The sequence below is a fragment of the Pseudonaja textilis genome, chromosome 1 (genome assembly GCF_049901715.1).
Source record: "Pseudonaja textilis isolate UNSWEBS1 chromosome 1, rPseTex1.2, whole genome shotgun sequence".
NCBI lineage: Eukaryota > Metazoa > Chordata > Lepidosauria > Squamata > Elapidae > Pseudonaja > Pseudonaja textilis.
In genome coordinates this window covers 54,075,637-54,095,443 of record NC_141990.1, presented here as the reverse complement: position 1 = coordinate 54,095,443, position 19,807 = coordinate 54,075,637, and the positions used below count along the sequence as shown (strand labels likewise).

Below are 19,807 nucleotides of genomic sequence, written 5' to 3'. Positions count from 1 at the left end.
GATGCTTTTGGGGAGAAAAGGATAGAGTAGTACTGCAACTGGAAACATCTGCACCAGGAGCTTAGGGCAGTGCTGAAAAATTGCATCATGGACTACATCTGGCTTCCAGAAGAACTTGATGCATTCTTCAAGGACTATTGACTTGATGACAAAATATAATGGTCTTACTGGCAGAAAAAATGGAACAGCATTGCTCTCCATCACTGAGGGAAAGTGGGGAAGCACATTCACTAGCGGAGGCAGATTTCTAAGCCCTACAGAATTTAAGGACACAGTCTTGCCGAAAAGGATGCTGATGGAACAATCATTGTCTCTGTTTCCTTTAGTTTCCTTCTTACAAGTGATGACTGATCTACAGGTATGGGAAGGCCCTTGGCCAATCCATACTGTACAACCCCATTCTTCCTCTTTTTTCCTTCTTTTCTCCTACAATTATGGGAAGGGAAGAACTGCTGATGTCTAAACAGAGTGGAAAATGTGACCTACAGTATTGTACGATCTCTTGAGATGCTATTGAAGGCAATGAAAGCTGGCAGTCTTGGCTTGGGATGGGATACTGCATTTGAAGAAAAAAAGATGTCCTTTGTCTGGAAGTAAATCAATTGCACTTCAGATGACCTCCAAATCAAGGTGGCTGATTTCTCTTCTTCAGGGAATCCAATCACAAAGCCCTAAACATCTGTTACAACTTGGCAAATGAACATTGGACTTATTATCATATTACAGAAAATTGGCTAAGTTCTGTTCAAAATGAACATCATTAGAAGTATTGTATGCTTTAGGGAAGGGGCTAGTTTGAATAACCAGATGCTTTCTAATTAGCAGCTTTCATTATCCTTGACCTTTTCACTCACTTACATGTATGCAGGCAGAAAGAAAAGGAATGATTTGTACCAGTCAAATGCCCGCCATCAGCATGGGTGGGCAGCACATACTGGGAGAAAGCTGAATGTTGCAGGATACTGGAGAAGGAACTCTATTATCCACTTTGCAGGCAAAGATACAATGATGGCCCTGTAATAGTGTATGGAGTGGGGGTAGGAATATATGCCAAGATTTCATTACTGTCTTTGTCTACATATGCAAGCTGTATTTCTATTTTCGCCTTATTTTACAAATATGAGGACCCATTCTCTATGAACTGATTCCTAGGAAGGCAAACAAGAAGATATGGGGATATATGAAGCTGGCATTACTGCTCAAGGTTTCACTCCATGTTTGATGCACTGTGCCTCACAGAATGCTGTTATAAGCTGGTTTGCCCCAGTCAACAGTCTGACCTCCAAAATAGCGTTTTCTGAACACAGAAGCCATTTCAGGCAGATGAAGAAAGCAGAGCAACCATCCAACTACTTAGAGAGGGCATTCATGGTGAGGCAATTCGGGGGCTTCTTTCAAAGGAGGGTTTGATTCAAAGCTCCCTGCAAGAGGAACCACTTTGAAAGAGTAGGTCCAACTCTATTTACTCAATGTAAAGAGATATGCACCCTGACAGAGATATGCAGCCTATGTCATCAAGACTAAAAGATTGGTTAAGTCCACAACATCTAGATAACCATGGGTCAGACAGACATGTTCGTAATTCACTGATCTTTTAGAAGGAGGAGGAGTATAGCACAACCAGACTTGCAAGATTGTATTATTATTGTGAACCTCAATTAGAGTAATTGTAGTCATTATGTGGAGTTCATTTCATGATTTAGTTTATCTACTAGGGTTGACATCCTCTAACCAAATATTCCATTAAAACTTTTTCCCTCTCTGGCAGTCACTTTGTTTCTCTGTGTTGTAATAAGAGCAGTGTATTTCCAACTTGGCGATTTTAAGGTGTTTACGTTTTTAACTTTTAGATCCCCAGAATGCTGGCTGGGGAATTCTGGGAGTTGAAATCCACATATCTTAAAGTTGCCAAGTTGGAAAAAAAAAACCACTACTATAGAGAGTGTAGAACGGTGGGGCAGATTTGGGAGTAGCAATGGAGGGTACAAAAGTGATAGCAAGAAAAATAAGAATACAGTAGTTTGTAACACTAGCTGGCCTGCAGATTTGAAAACAACCTTTGAAATTCATGCGTAAGAGAGTCACTAATTTAAAGTATAATTTGACCCCCTTTGTGGCAGCCCCTGAAATACTGGAATAGTGTTATCATGTCACTCCTAGACCTTCTTTTCTCTAGACTAGCCAAACCGAAATCCTGCAACCATTCTTCATACGTTTTAGTCTCTAGGAAAAACCAAAGGTATAAGTATAGATTAGGCAAAACCTGGCTCAAAAACAAAAGGGATAGGGGTGACATGATAGCAATATTCCAGTATTTCTTTTTAATAAACTTTATTGAATTTTATTACATTAAAAACATAAAAAATATATAAGAACAGCTGTTTGTTGTGCTTATCGTGTAACAATCATTTGTGTGATATTTACAAATATTAATTTGTGCATAATTATATTATTATTTTATCTATTCCAGTATTTGAGGGCCTGCCACAAAGAAGAGAGGGTCAAATTATTCTCCAAATCACCAGAGGGCAGGACAAGAAACAATGGTGGGAAACTAATCAAGGAGAGAAGCAACATGGAATTAAGGAGAAACTTCCTAAGAGTGAGGACAATTAACCAGTAGCATTAACAGCTTGCCTTCAGAAGTTGTGGGGTTTTGTAAAGACAAGACTGGATAGTCACTTGTCTGAAATGGTATAGGGCCTCCTGCTTGAGCAAAGGGCTGGACTAGAAGACCTCCAAGGTCCCTTCCAGCTCTATTCTATTCTAAAATAGACTTGTTACAGATATTGATGGGAGAAGAGAAAAAGAAGTTCCATGTCAACTCAGGATTTCACTCTTTTTTATTTATTAGTAAAAAGGGAAGCGGTTTTTTTTTTAAATGCTCTAATATTCTTTATTTTCAATTCTCTTCAGTTCATCTGTTGTTCCCCCTTGTTGCTATACAAGTAGGAAAACAGAAACCTATTCCAACCTTACTTAACCATCTACAGTATCTAGTTCAGAGGTGGCCAACCATGGCAGCTTTCATATCTGGCTGGGGAATTCTGGGAGTTGAAGTCCACAAGACTTAAAGTTGACAAAGTGGGCATCCCTGATCCAGTTCTAGATCTAGCTCTCCATTTTTTTATACTTCCTTTCATTTCCATGTAACAAAGTGTGCAGAAACTCAAACTTACATAGTTATTTTCCTTGTATTGAACATTTCTTTCTTATAATAGACCAAATATTATTCTGAACATTTCTATAGAATTCACACATCTAAAAATCTCTGCTCTTTATTTTTTCTCAAGTTATTCATAATTTTCCAACCAATCATCAAGCATAATCTGGTGGCACAGTGGTTAGAATGCAGTATTCCAAGCTAATTCTTCTGACTGCCAGGAGTTCGATCCACACCTGCTCTAGGTTGACTCAGCCTTCCATCCTTCCAAAGTCAGTAAAATGAGGATCCAGATTGTTGGGGGCAATATGCTGACTCTGTAAACCACTTAGAGAGGGCTGTAAAGCACTATGGATTGGTATATAAGTCTAAGTGCTATTGCTATAGTCAGCCTATAAAAGTACATGTGGATTCCTATCCCCAGTTAACATACCTCTAATAGTAATAATAATAACTCTTATGCATTTTTCCTTCCAAGCCAGGACACTCAGAACAGCCTGTGTGTGATGACCCGGGGCATGGCACAAAGGCAACACAGTCACATAAGAAAAGTCCCTTTAATACCTCCAACTTTGCCCCCAATGTCCAGTTACCTTCAGTTGGAGAGAAAAACTCTTCCAAGAACAGTGGAGGAAATTCAGTCCGAAAACAAAGTACATATAAACTGTAAATAAAAATCCACACAAACCATGCTGCAGCAATTAACTGGACAGAACAGGATAAGGATTTGCAGACTTCAAAGGCCAACAAAACACACACAGTTGGGAAGACGCCAGGAACCCAGATAAGCCTCGACAAAACAAGATAATACATGATTTATTTCCAACAAATTGCTGTGGGCAAACTCCCTTTTGAAATACTGTGTTCCCAGCTGTGGCTAATAAAGGGAAGCAGGGCCCTTTCCTCCCCCCATAAACCACACAGCTCACGTTGGTCCCTTTTCCATTCCTCCCTGTATGCCCTAGGATGAAGAGGGGGTGGGCCTGGATCTTTCTCTGATTTCTCTCTGCCTTGCTTTACCTCTCTCCTGCTCTGCCCAGCTGGACTTCGCCCTTCCCCAGTTCCTTCCACAGCCAATGGAGCAACACTCCCACTCCCTGCCAGCTGCTTGGCCTCCCCCTCGGAATCAGATTCCAATAGGGGCATGACACTGTGGTTAATTATAATAAAATGTATACACCTAATATTCATTGGTTATTTGCTCAAAAGAATGAATACATTTCATATGCATTTGTTTTAGGTATGTTTCTCTCTCAGCTGTGCAACTATGATGACAGCTGGATGGAAGTTCAAATATACAAACGCTTGAATGACTTCTCACTACTTTCACCCAGTGAAAGTAGTGAGAAGTATCATCTTACTGAAAACATACGGGAAGTATTCACTGGAGAAAGCAATTATGTTTGGAAGAGTTAGCAGTAAAAGGAAACCAGGCTGCCAAAGAACGCAGTGGCTAGACACTATCAAAGTTGATACTATCTAGAGCATAGAAGAACTCAACGAAATAGTGTGAGATTGGAAGATGTGGAGATACCTGACCCATAGAATCATCAAGAGTTGGATTCTGTCCCCGCTTTAATGGGGTCCCCTTTTAAGTTTATCTTGGAACTGGCTCCCTTTCTCCCTTTCATTTTGGCACTGCTGAAGGTGGAAAACTGTGGCATAGGCATTTCTTCAGATGTCAGAGCTAAAGAACTGCAAATTAAGCTTGCGAATTTCCTTATAAAAGCCACCATATGTATTGCAGGTCTGACATCTAGTGGCCATAACAGTTCTCGTCTTTTTGTTCCACTTAATTATATGTATTGTCTTTGCATATTCTTCTTTTACGCACTTCTGCTTTTCTACTATCTCCTCCACTTACTTATAGCCTTGTATCTTTTCTAAAATAACTTCTGTGTCCTTGAAAAACAGAGATTCCCCATATTGTATGTCTTTTGCTTTGGGAGCCCTCCTATTCTGGTACTTCTCCAATGCAATGTAGACTTATGTTAAGATTCAATGCACTTCAAAATCTATCGTGCTTATAATGTGAGCCACTGCTGGATATCAATGCTAATTGTGAGAGAAATAGGCAACACTGGAAAATGTGTGTGTGTGTATTCTATCATTTGTGTTTGTAAGGTGAGTACACCCTATAAGCCATTTATAAATTGGAATTGGTTCATGCTTTCATTTGAAGTTGAAGTTGCTGTTTTAAAACTGATAACTAGTAGCTACATGACAAGTCATGCAACTTTCTTAGTTCCAGTTATTCAGGCTTCAGAGCTGGTAGATATTTTGGGTGCAGATATTTTTTCCCGTACTGATTCCTTTCTTTCAGTTAAAAGAATGCTTTGGCAACTGCGCAGAAATTTAAATAATTTTATTATTATACAGAGCAGCAAAATACTTTGGCAATGAATTAGTTTTGAATGGAGGCAATCATGGAATTCCATATCCCATATCCCCTTGCTCAGTGTTAAAGATCTGTGGTAAAAGAGTTGTATGATAATAAATTGCAACACAGAAACTTGTGCTGTAAATGGTGTCACAACAACACTGTAGGAAAAAAAAAACCAGAATATTTGGCAAGAAATAGAACCAGGACAATTCATTGAAGAGTGTATCATCTACAGCTTGAGTGCGACTGATATTACAGTACTGGGTTAAAATGTAGAGGAAACTACAGAGTACATTGGCCACTTCCATCATCCACAACCAGCACTAACTTTTCAAGAATAGTAGATATTGTAGAGGAGGGATGTCACTCGATTTCATTGAGGGCCACATCAGAGTTATGTTTGACCTTGGGAGGCCATGATGGGTGTGGCCAAGTCAACATCACTCATGCTGGGTGCCTATGGTGGCCCAAGTGCTCTGTCAGTGAAAACAGGCTTCTGAACTCTGCTTTTGGCTGCAGTGGCCTCCTGCAACCCTCTGCCAGCAAAAATGGAGCTCAGGAGGGCCAAATGAGGCCCTGCCAAGATCCATTTTTGCTGGAAAGGCACCATGGGCCAGTCCTTCACTGTTTCCAGGGTGTCCCCATGGGCCAGATTTAAGTATCCCATGGGCTGGATTGCAGGCCTTGAGTTTGACACCCTGTTGTGGGGAAGATACAGGTATACTAAGTGCCTGGAAGAGATAGGTATACTAAGAAATGTTCCCACAGTTCTATTGTTCATGTACTGCCACACATTTGTGATATTTGTGATATACAATGTTTTATATTATACTACACTGGATTGTGATATTCCATTTCTGTTGAATTAGGTGATGCATCAAAGATGCTTGGAACAAGTATGACATCTGGTGGCTAAAACATAGTCTACTTCTCAGTTTTTCTTTATTTTTATTTCACTGGATATACATTTACAAGGGCCAATATTTTACAAAGCAAAAGTTGCTACTTTATAAAATGTTCCAGGTGGTGTTTTTTCTTTTCTTTTCCACTTCTTTAAAGTGCAGGGCATCCATTACTAATATAATTGCTAAGAAAATTCTGAATATGTCACTGTTCTAGGACTTAGAAATGGAGTATTGATGGTAACAGTTAGTAAATGAGGCCCAATGAAGTGGTTTGGAATAAGGGTTATGTTGCAAGTCTAATTGATTGAAATTTAATTTAATTTGATTTGATTTATAAAACTATTCTATTGTCAAATGACTCAATCCCATTATATGGTCTTAAGATGAATACTTTGTAGTATGAGAAGGCCCTGACTTTCTAAATATTTTTTTCTTTGTTTCTTCTCTTCACTAAGAGCAGGAAATGAAAACATTGCAAAGCTTTCTAAAGAAAGAAACAATATAACAAAGCAAAGATTCAGTTTAGGGAGTTTCAGAAACAATTAAGTAGTAATGAGAAATTGCATATATATAAATATGTATTACTTTGGTGCATGTGTGTTTGTGTCTATTTGTCCATGGCTTTTGTCCCTTTTTTGCCCATTTTTACCCATACAGCAATTTATTAATTATGTATTTTATATACAGGAGAGAGAGGGGGGAAGGAGAGGAGAGGCAGAGAGAAAGAGAAAAAGAGAGAGGGAGGAAGCACATAAACCTTTACATATTGTTGTGGCCCGCCAGCAGATTCAGACAGTGAGGAGGTTGGGAAGGAATATGGGCTAGTCCTGGAGTTTGGGGAAGGCTCTGACGAGTGCTCTGCATCAGAGGCAGAGATGAGACCAAGCCATCTGACAGTTATCAGTTGCCTTCGAAGTTGGATGTTAGTGAAGCAGTAGAACAGCTGGAGCCTGTTCCCAGTGTGCGCATGTGCAGATTTGCCAGATGAAGAGAACAGCTAAGGAACAAGGGTTGACTTGGGAGTAAAGCCACAGGTGGATGGTGAATGGCCCCTCCCATAGGGAATAAAACAGGAGCGAAAGGGGAGTAGGGTTTTTCAGGAAACAATTAGTTCATTCCTGTATTCTTGCCAAGTATTTTGGTGTCTGAAAGATATCGGTCTGGCCACTTTCCAAGCCTGATAAAGGTCTGTAATTGTGAACTATCTTGAAAGACTGTTGTCCAGGACTTTGCTGGAAAGGAATTCACTGCAAATTAAATAAAAGGGGTTTATCGAGAAGAGGACTCAGCTTCGTGCTGTTGGGGAAACCTAGGTCAGAACACATATATAGTTTCTTGCTATTTCTCCACATGCCTGTTAACAGTTGTGGATTAGGGGCTGGGGAATGGTTCACTTACCTCAAAAGTGATGTCCTTACTTTACCACAGTTTGAAAGACAGTTGCTAAGCAAGGATGTTTATTTTGAAGAGTTATGGCGCACATTCCATTGACTGATTCTCATGAAGCTTATCCGAGGTTAGAGTAATTGAAAACCAAACAACTAAAAGTCCTGTTGTAAATACAATCAAGGTCTGTGGGGTATGTGTGGGAGTGAGGCATTTAAAAATCTCAAGATGGCACCCACAACTGGGCAGTGCAGTGCCCAATCCTTATATATTATAAAGGGTTCAGGGCTTTGATGGTCTTTGCCATAATCTTGACTATTTTGAACCCATCCCACCTTGCTGGCCTACATCTCTGTAATGAGAGCCAAAATATGGTTCTTAGGCTCGTACCTCGGTGCCTATTTTCCAATGAAACAGATCAGAGAGGAAGATCATTTTATTCCAATTTATTAAGAATGTTCTGATTAAAAAGGATTCCTCTCATTCAAAGAGGCAACCTCGAGATCCAGCTTTCAGTCCCTTTTATAGTCATCACAACAAAGAAAGTTACAAGAGAGAAGTTGATTGGACAGGACAAAAGTAAGCCCTCCTTTGCATAGAAAGTTGTTTACATGAAGTTAAACATTACATGTGATGACACATGTGTCCATTTAAATGAAGTCTGAGAAAACACAGGGGTATAAAATGTAAGATGTTGATGGGGGGAAAAGTCATAAGGTTGTTTGGAGTTCATGAAGTGACAAACCAGATACCAATTAGTGCTAACAAGCTTTCTTTTTTCGGGAGACAAAATCCAGATATCCCATCCTAGCCTCATCTGGGGAACAAAGACAGCTTTTTTATAATCTTGAAGTTTACGATGTCAGAATATATTAATCAAACCATTAACATAATTTTAAAAAGAGAGAAAAATAAGTCAAATTAAAATACAAAATAACTATGTTTGTTAGCAAGTACAATACTACAAAGCCTATGTTGTTGGTACTACAAAGTCCATCCCACATAGCCCTCGTTTATCCCCTTTGAGATTATAGGGTGAAAAAAATGAATCCTTTCAGCATCACCATAAAAGAAAATGTTGGAAAAACAAAAGCTTCAGAAATTTGGATCAACAGTAACAGAGGCCAAATGCACAGAAGTTTCAATTTAGAAAAGAAGTAATAGATTTTTTTTTGTAGAAAGCTCTCAAAAGTTGCAGCAGAGACTCTGAGTAATACTGCAGGCACTATGAGTAATATTGCAGGCACTATGAGTAATAACAAACAAATAAAAATCCCTAATATAACGATCAAAATAAAAACACCCCCAAAATGATTTCAACTATGTCAAGTCATGTAACTATAAAGCAATAACCTTTTTAAAAATGAAAGAAAAAGAGGCATCAACAAAATCTACAAAAAACAAAACACCTCCTGACTCTGATAATAGGCACAACAACCAGAAATGTTGAGCACACAAACTCCTCCTTGATCTGCCCATAAAAAGTCTAGAGCAAGGGTCTTCAAACTTGACAGCTTTAAGACTTGTGGACTTCAACTCCCAGAATTCCTGAGCTAACATGACCGGAGGAGGAATTCTGGGAGCTGAAGTCCACAAGTCTTAAAGCTATCAAGTTTGAAGATCCCTGGTCTAGAGTCTTGCAGTTCTGAATATTATTTAAAGACACAAAGGAGACTTCTCTTCGTAATCTCCTAATAGCATTGTCTATAACATCGACATAAATTTCACGTGATGTAGAAATTTTGAGAAGGGAAAATTCTAATTCAGCACCCTAAACCTGGCAAATGCCAACACAATACAAAATGGAAGGGACATGTCCATTTAACCCAGTGGTCTCCAAACTTGGCAACTTTAAGACTTGTGGATTTCAACTCCCTTGAATTCTGAGAGTTGAAATCCACAAGTCTTAAAGTTGTCAAATTTGGGGACCCCTGATTTATCAAGACAATTGTGTATATGTCATTCCATGTTTATGTCATTTGGGGATTTTCCAGGCCTGTTGCTGTAGCACTTGGTTGTATCCACCAGCAGGAAAACAGGTTCTTCTTTCCACAGGGAGAGTATGCAAATTCCTCCATCTTAAGGAGAAGTAAATCCAGAAGAGGAGACACCTTTGTTCTTTCTTCCAGTTTCTGATAAATGATATTGGCAGAAAAAGAAGACAACATTTGTTAGACTTCTGATTCTTGGCAGGTATAGTTTCCCAGCAGATGTCAAGATAATTGAATTCCTCCATTATCCCTAATTCATAACTCCCCCCCCCCCAAATATTGGACATTGCACCCAGAAAGGCTTCGTCCATATATTCTGCCTGCTCAAGCAGCTTATAATAACCAGCTAGAAATCCTTGATGGTGTCATTTTCAATTCCCTCATGTTTTTTTTTACTCTTATTTAAACACACTCAACGGGATTTGCATACTTTGATTTGTGAACGTCTAAGCAAATATACAGTACTTTTGTTTTAGTTTCAGTGCAACAAAACATTCACCCTTAATGTTGGGTTTGCACCTTTTTAATATATTGTAGCCTTCTAGCATTGTTATAAATTATCTGAGTTACTATTTGTGACCAAGGGAAATCGAATATCAATTTACATTGCTAGCGAATCAATGATTCAAATATGGTAAGTAATGGAAAGTAATGTAGGTAAGTAACTGGGAATAATATCACATTACATTGGAAAAGCCAATGTACACTTAAAAAACTGTTTTGTGGTAGATTCTACCAGGGAAGGGTAGATTTATTCAGTGGCAAAGTTTATCACTCTGCGCAGGCTAGAAAATTAGAATACAATCACAAGGTTCACTGGAAGACTTCTGATCCAGTCATCGACCTATTCCCCTAAAACCTTAACAAGTGACCAATCATCCTGGTTAATGGACAGTCTATAAGGGTGAGGGAATGGGAGGGTAAATGGGAATCGATTATTGCAATTGTTCAAATAAACTCATTTCTTTGATTAATCAAGAACTGTCATGTTCCACGTTCTCACAGCTTACTATAGTGTAAGATCTCAAACCTTTCAGGTTTGATAGAGCACAGCCAATCCGATATACTTCGAAGTAAAAAGTGAGAGGGTTCAGATTAGACTCTACAAAAATAGGAAAATGGTCCCAAAGTAGGACCATTTAGTAAGTGTAAGACCTGTCCTAGTGAAGAAGACAAAAAGAAGCATACATTCTGGCAAAACAAACACATAGAGACCTTGAATAGCAATAGCACTTAGACTTATGTACTACTTTATAGTGCTTTACAGCTCTCTCTAAGCGGTTTACAGAGTCAGCATATTGCCCCCAACAATCTGGGTCCTCACTGAAGGAGACAAAAAGAAAATTTGAGGAGCAAATGGCCAAAATTGTGATGACAGATAACAAAAGATTCTTCAAATACATTAGAAGTTGGGAATCCGCCAGGAAGACTATTGATCATTTGGATGAAGAAGGAGTCAAAGATGTGCTAAGAGGAAAAAAGGAAATTGCAAAGAAGTGGAACAATTATTACTTTTTTTCCACTGTTTTCTTGGAAAAAAATTAGAGACAGATCTCTGAGCCTGAGCTCCTGACTCAGAAGGGAAATCAGACAAAATCAGCAGTACAAAGGTGACAAAAACAGAAACACTAGACCTTACTAACGAATTGAAAATTGAACTTCAGCAAATCACCAGCTCCTCTAAGGGTTATAGAACTGGGATTGTGGACTTCCTAACAAAAGTATGTAGCCTTTCTCTACACTCAGTCTCTGTAGTTGAGGATTTGAAGTTAGCAACGCGATATGCCAGTCCTGGATATTATTCCATACATTTTCTTGTGGGGCTTATCCCATCTTTTCCTTCTTGAGCCATGATCACAAGTCCTAGTTTGGAGGAAAAGCCATCTCAAACCTCTCCTCTCAGCAGTGGAAAGGTATGTCACAGTGTCACAGGGTCAGTTTTTTGAACTGGAGGTGTACTGTTTTGCAAGAATAGCAATTGACAAAGGAAAACAAGATAGTGTAGGCTTTTATGTTTTTACTATAAATAGTGATATTATTTAGAGCAAATACATACAACACACTAGTGGGTGTTCACCTACAGTCACGTTTCCTCCCTGAGACTATACTCCTCCACTTCTCTATCTCCCTCCCTGGCTTGACAAGAGAGAGTGAAATAAAAGGAATTGACTTGAATTTACTGTAATGTGCTGGACGTGGCTTGACCTCTGCCTGGAACTGCTCAACCAAACACCTACTGCATTGGGAAAGAGCCTCCTTCAAGTCTTCTCCACCAACAGCCTGATCCAAACTTCCTGAGGATCTTCAGTGAAGCTGCCATCAGCAATTCACCAGATTCCTTCTTCTCATTGTTGTATCTTGGGTGGAGGTCTTTTCCTTTTGTGACTTCCTTTCATCAGGGAAGCCCCCATTCTTCATCCTGACCAGGAACCAACAACTGCTCTCTACATTTCTATCTCTGACTTTTCTTTTCAGCTGCTTTGTTCATTCCATGCACAGGCTTTTTCACTCTAGTCCTCTCTGTCTGTCTGTCTGTCTGTCTGTCTGTCTCTGTCTCAACACCTGTATATACCAGCCAGGACCAAGGGACATCTCACCATACCAGCCCTGATTAGCAGCCAGGTCAGTTCATAAAAATATAGAATAGAAACATAGAATACTGACAGGAGAAAAAGGCCCACTATCTCTGCTGGAAATTCGTTTTAAGCTTCCGCTACCTTTTTTGTGAAGTTAATACTTTCTAATATTACTTTTGACTTTCCTCCTGATAGTTTGAGGTTATGATCCTGTGTTCTTGATTTTTCCTTAATATTAAAAATACTGCCCTCTAGTGCCGCCATCAAGTCTTGTGACAGCACAACTGCCCTCCAAGGTCAGAGGTGAGCTTCTTTTCTCCCTTTCTCTCATTCCAATGTCTAACTCACACTAACAAGAATATCCAGGCCAGGCCAGTATATCATATGCCATTAAGTATGAGGGTTTTTTTTTTAAGCATTGATTTTTCAGTGCTTAAAAATTTGAACCAGAGTTATAATATCTAAGTGCAAAAATCCAGATGATTACTAGATAGCATTATTTTTTTACAAGGACCAATTAGTACTCTATACTATTGAGTTCCCCTTGGAAGCGAGAACTAATTATTGGTGAAGTTCATTTACTTTTAAGATACTACTTTATCCTGAAAAGCAGTTGAAGGAAACAGCTTGACCAGGAATAACATAAAGAAGGAGCCCCAAGAATGAAATAAATAATAATATTTGAAATCTCAGTGTCATACCTTAATTTGCATTGAAGATGCTTGTTTACTCGTTAGCTTTAAAAGACAAATATCTAGTATTGGATGTGATATCTTTATGCCATATCTGAAATATGATTTTAATGTAGAAAACTGAAATACTCTCCACTGCTGAGTTATTATGGCTCTTTCATTTTCAATCAGAAATGAAAATGCAATCCATTTATTTTCCTGGAACTCTCATAAACTTAAACTACAGCTTGTGGCTCATTGATAATGATTTCTCCCCCAAGAAAATATCATTATGTTTTCCAATAATGAAAAAGAACAGAATGCATAGAGGTAAAAATAACAACAGGAACAACAATTAACACAAATTTTAAATTCAGAGGATAATAAAACTCAAAGACAGTTCAGTGGGTAATTTTAAACAGACTATTTATTCTGGAGGCATAATACAATGTGTAAAAAAAATATAAGCAACTTAAGAGTATATCCCATTCATTTATTATTGAAATATAGCTACATTTTTCTTTATTTGGCATGCCCAACATACAATCATGAGGAAAAAGATTATTTCCACTATAAATGGGAGGGGGAGGAAGAGGAAACATTAATTGAAGTTTTGATTATAAAATATGGCTTTTTCTTTGTAAGTCATCTACCATCAATGGTAAGTAGATTTATCTACTTTTATTTTACTCAACAAAATCAATATTTGCCAATGTAAACATAACTCCTGAATATTGACAACACAGAGATTAAAGAGTGTCAACTATAGGAAGAGGATTACATTTTACAACTTGAACAACCATTAATTGTGAATGAGAAATTTCAACCCATATTTTGAATTTGAATTACCAAATGTATGTAGTTTAGAAAATGAGGTAGTAGATCCATGAAAGAAAATTTAAGGACAGTGTGCTAAAAAAAGCTCATATTCCCATAACTTTCAGCTAACTGTTGGTAAGCTCCCAGCCAGCCAAGCAGGAGGGATCAAGCTTGGAACTAGCCTGGAGTCCTTGTGCAGCTGCAAGAGGCATACTCCCTCTCCGTCCCACAAAACTTTACCTGTTTGTTCCCAAGAGAAGACAAGCATTCTGGGGAGATAGGTAGTACACAATAAAGTTATTGACTTAGACACTTCACAAAAAGATCTGGTTGCTTTCCCCTGACACTAACCCAAGCCGTCCTCCTGAACCCAAAATCACATTTTGGGAAACTCAGAACTCCCATTCATTTTTTTCAGAAAGTGTCCAGTGTCCCTTGAGCTATATATATAGATATAGCTATAGATATATTGGCAAGCCTTCACATCATTACAAGCATGAAGTCATCAACAAAGTTGATATATCCTGGCCATTGCATCAAGGATTTAAGAAATGCAAGAAATTTAGAAATAAATACCCCTGCTTTTTGAACTGTTCTTTAAATACACAAAATATATCATGTCATAGGGTTGGGTGTTTCCACAACATGACTCACTAAATAGCATAACTTTAATCCTTTATATGTTCGGATCAGCTCAGCATTGAATTTAAACCCCTGTGGGTTAGTTCACTGGATCAAGTGACTACTTTTTTATATTCTAACAACACATGAATCCTCTTTCTGATCCAGGTAAATGTGCGATCCACCCAGTGGTAAACAATGCAACCGCTCCAATTTTTCATTTTCTGAAATAGGAGTGTACACTTATAACAATGTTTACCTCTGTATGGATCAAAAACTTCACTTGCTGATTTCTGCTCATCAAGGTGTAGTAAATAGATATGAACAGGAAATTGTATTTTTCTCATAAATTAGTGAACCCATCCAGAAGTTCCCAGATGGCTTTGCAATAGCCATGAGTGTGGATTATTGCAGGAGAAATTCCTGCAAAATCTTGAATATCATTAATATAAAAAAATGTGCACATTGGTTAGTGTGAATTTTGGGGGTTTTTGTGACTAATTCAAAATTGGTAAGTGCCTTTTTGGGATGATGAGTGGCTCATTGCAGAATGGCTCATCTCCCCTCCTGCACTGCTATCATCTCTCAGATAATAAAGACTGCAGTTTTGCAGTATAATCAACAATATGCTTGTCTTCTAATGTCAGACAGGTTAAGTTTAGCAACTCTAGGCAGCAAAAAATAGTGATAATTAATCGGCACAAACTACCCATGTCTATTATGACTGTAGCTAACACAGACTGCTAGCCATTAGGTACTTGAGGACTGTGATTTGCACATATACACATACGGACAAACTTTCCTCTCCCTGAACCTTTTTATTGTACAGTTCTCTATTTGACAGCTCTGACATTGACCTTTCCTCCTGATTTCCCAGGCAACAATCCTTAAAAGTCATCCAGGACATGGAACAGCCTCTTGACTGATCCTTTTGTATTTGGAATGTTCTGAAGTTTGGGTTAGTAGGACTATTTAATTGGGTGACTTTTGTCAGTCCACTGCACAATCTGGAGTTAGTCATTTTCCTTATTTGTACTCTTGACCTGTCTTTTCTCTGCTGACGTTGAATGGGAAGTACATAAACATTAGGCTCAGCCATTTCCCCTGCATTTATCAGCAGCCAAAGTCTCCTTGGCACTGGCCAGAGACCAATGCCATCAATCTCTTTGTTGTTCCATAGCATAAAAAGAAAAAGAAAAGAAAGAAAGAAAGCTTCCTTGTTTTGTGCTTTCCCTGACTTTGAAGATAAATAGGACCTTTGGCTGGAAGATGTTGATGAAGTATGTGCAGGATTTTTGAGCAGGCTTTTGTGGAAGCCTTTTTGTTCATTTTTTTCTTCTTGCAGGAAAGAAAAATATTCCAGATCAAGGGAAAATTGCCAATGTGGCAGAGTGTATTGCTTAGGGGAGACCCTACAGTATTACCTGACATTGGTTCTGCAATATACAGTATTATATATATATATCTTCCTTTTAATTTGGAAACAAGATATGAAAGAGAATTTTGATGAGTTACTTAGAAATATTGACTGAGATCTGATGCCTCTGAGAGATATCGTACAAAGTCAAGTTTTAGCATTGAAATGTTCTCAACAATCTTCACCTGTAACTTTACACTGTTTTATTCTAATGTGTGCATGTGTGGGTGGGAGCGAGATGGCTGGCTGACTCTTTAACTCTCTGTGATGTAGTGGCGTTGGGGGGGAAATTCTTTAAATTAAAGCTGGAAACTCCAATAGCAATAGCACTTAGACTTACGTACTGCTTCAGAGTGTTTTTCAGCCCCCTTTAAGTAGTTTACAAAGTCATCATATTACACACACACACACACACACACACACACACACACACACACACAAAACAATTTGGGTCCTCATTTTACCAACCTCAGAAGGATGGAAGGTTGAGTCAACCTTAAGCTGGTGAGAATCTCACTGGTGGCAATTGGCAGAATTAGCCTGCAATACTGCATTCTACCTCTTGCCTCACTAACTTGGGAATCTTGATGTATGAGGGAGACCATGAGATGTTATGAAGATATTGTATAAAAGAAAATAGTGGTCAAAAACTTTTTAAAAGATTATTTTATGTTTCTTTAGCAGATGTGTGGTAAAAATTTCTCAGAAATATATATTTTATTATAAGGTAGAATTATTCCAAATTAAATCTCTGTGTGTGCGTGCATGGTGGGTGGGTGTATTTGTGTGTGTATTTGTGTGTCTGTGTGTGAGAGAGAGAGAGAGACAGAGAGAGACAGAGAAAGAGAGAGACCACTGGTAAGCAGTAGAATATTTTGAATAATTGTTTTGTACTAGCATTATCATCTTGGTAATCCAAACATCAATGGGAAAGTATGCCTAACAGAGAGGACAGTTTTTAGATCAGCCCTCTGGTTCTCTCTCTTCTAAATGGATCTGGAACTTCAGAGAACTTCAGAAGTCTATGTTTTGGGGAACCTTTTAAAAGGAGGACAGACTTCTGCAAAGGAAGACATGTGGCCAATTTAAAATGTGAACATTTCACTAGCTTTAAAAAGTTACAATTCTTTGGAAAGATAAAAATCATGTCAGCAAGCCAGGATTATTCTAGCCTCAGGAACTTTCAGATGGATGGACTTCAACTTCTAGAAGTTTCCAGCCAGAGTTAGGGTTAGGGAAATTCTGAAAGTTGTAGCCCACCCATCCTAAAATTGCTGAGTTGAGAAACATGGCTCCAGGCCTATATGTGCAAAACTAATATGTACTGATAGAATGGAACAGTGTGAAGAACAGTTCTTAACTATGGTGCTTCAGTGACTAAAGCAATAAACTGGAATGAAAATACCATAGAGAGGGGAGGATGATATGTAGGTAAACATGCTTGTTTCATTGTGATAAAGTCTGCCAGAAGACCATTCCCAAAGCTTCACTTGCCAATCATTCCTTGATTAGCACAGCTTGAGCATGATACAGCATAAAGATTCGAGCAATTCTCTCCTAGAGGTTGAGCAATTGAAATGGAGTAGCAGGGAATTATATCTGACCCTCCCCTCCGTCCAAAAAACAAAGCAGAGTTGGATTTTGAATTGCTTTAATGTAATAAAGCAACCAAACATAGTTTGGCTCCTGAGGAAGACTTCCATAGTGGAAAAGAAATCATGGTGACTTGCAATTTCCACTCCTGATGAATGACAATGGGCCTTCCACAGCACACAGCTTCCAGCAGACATGCCGACTCTAGGTGTTCCTAAACCCTCTCAGCCTTTCCAAAATAAAGATTCCAACCAATTTTTATTTTAACAGCCCAGGATTTCACTACCATAACAATAGCAACCTGGAGCAAAGGGATTGAGGACTGCTGTTTTCCTTGTGAAAATGATAACTGCTGGTTTATAAGGCAATAGATGAATCCTTGGCTCAGTCCCATATGTTCCTTGGGGAAAATGACATGGGAGAACACGAAACCGGGAGTTTTCCCATAGGAGAATAAAACCACAGCATGGTTAGATTTACCAGCTTATCACACAGCAGTCTGAGTCCACATAATGCCCAATGGCTACCTTGCCTTTTTAAAACCGGGATGATTTATCTAAGTCTTTGAAATTGGCATTATGGTACTACCCAGATTTCAGTAGGCAAAACACAAAAGGGAAACAGCTCAGGCAATTTAATTTTTCACATGCATAAAACGATATAGATTTTCTTTCTTTCAAAAATCCAATGCTTGCAAACCATTGAAATAAGAACAACAACAACAACAGCAATAGCATTTAACAAATCATATTACCAGGATTTTCAGGGGTACCAGGGATAAATACATGTCTAAATTTAAAAATTCCATAGGCAGCAATCCTTACCACTGACCCCAAAGTCATTTTATTTAGCTTAAATAAAATTATACAAGGGCTTAGTTTGCAGCCTCCCACGTCATTGAAAATCCTACCTGATTGCTTATCTTTGATTTTAACCCTGAAAGAGAGAGAGAGAGAGAGAGAGAGAGAGAGAGAGAGAAGATAGATAGATGATAGATAGATAGATAGATAGATAGATAGATAGATAGATAGATAGATAGATAGATAGATAGATAGATAGATAGATAGATAGATCATGGAAAGTTGTTTACCCCATTTTTTGCCAGATGCTGCTTGCCCATGCAAGGCAGGGGCTTTAGTGCTTGAGGTATAGGTAGTTCTTGGATGCTTTTAGGGAAATGAGAGGGAGGGAGAATCTGGAGGATGGTTTGCATGGCTTGCAGGTATAAGGATGCAGGCGTGTTCCCCACCAGGCTGTTGAACTTGTCGTCTCCAAGCAGCATTGCCCAGGGTTCAGGGTGTTCCCGCAAGACCTTCTTCATCTTAAAGCGCGGGTTAGGCATGAAGAGCAAGAGGTAGTCAAGGCAGAGTTTTTTGGAAGCCACATTGACTTTGGAATCCCACATCTGTTCCAGGACGACATCCAGTGGAGTGAGCCCTTTGTTGTCTTCTATCTTAGGAGAAGCTCCGTTTCCTAGCAAGATGAGAACAGTCTCTGATCTCAGGAGCTCACAGGCGAGATGCAGAGGGGTCTTGCCATCTTCAAGATGAAAACAGCCGGTCCTGTTGATGTAAGAGTTTAGGCTAGGCAGCTTGTGTGCAATGCTGATGATCAGCCCCAGGATGTCCCTCCTGTCATAAGTTACAGCCATGGCTAAATGAGGAGCAGAGGACGGGCAATAGCAAAAATGCTCTCCGGGAACTTTGAGAGCCTCCTCCGGAAAATGAGACAGCAGATACTGGGCATAAGGCAGGTGATTGTGCACCACAGCATACAGCAGTGCTTCTGAAGGGGAATATGTCCTGATGTTAGCACTCGCCTCCCAGTAGAAATACTGCATAGTCCTCATGTCCTCTAGCAACCACACAGGTTTGTGATCTCGGACGGCCTGGTAGAACATATAAGATAGAAATCTGCAATGCCTGCTCTGGGCATCCTGTAAACTGGATACATTACTACTGGCCATATTTTGAGTCTCTTTTTGTGCAAAAACGAAGAAGCACAACAGTAGCAGCAGTAATAACAGCTCTCGGCGCAGCGGAAGATTGGCTTTCAGGTTCAGTGCAGGCTCCAGAGGCTGCCTGACACCTTCAGGCTGTCATTGCAGCAGCTTGCTCTGGACTGCACCAGCCAGAATGCATAGCTCTCTTCTGATGGGGCTGCTCATCTCCACCCATTCACTGCTTTCTCTTTCTCACTGCGGTGATTTTGTTGAGGTAAGCAATCTCACGCCAGCTCAGTTAACCATTGATATGCAAGCAAGCAGCATATGAAATCAGCTC

General features: G+C 39.1%; 1 protein-coding gene across 1 annotated transcript; it reads right to left on the bottom strand.

Moving 5' to 3' along the window:
- Positions 1-18,597: 18,597 nt before the first annotated feature.
- Positions 18,598-19,807, bottom strand: LOC113433075 (ankyrin repeat domain-containing protein 9-like). Its single transcript, XM_026695411.2, has one exon. It carries the CDS (start codon positions 19,489-19,491, stop codon positions 18,598-18,600), a length of 894 nt encoding a protein of 297 aa, XP_026551196.2. The 5' UTR covers positions 19,492-19,807.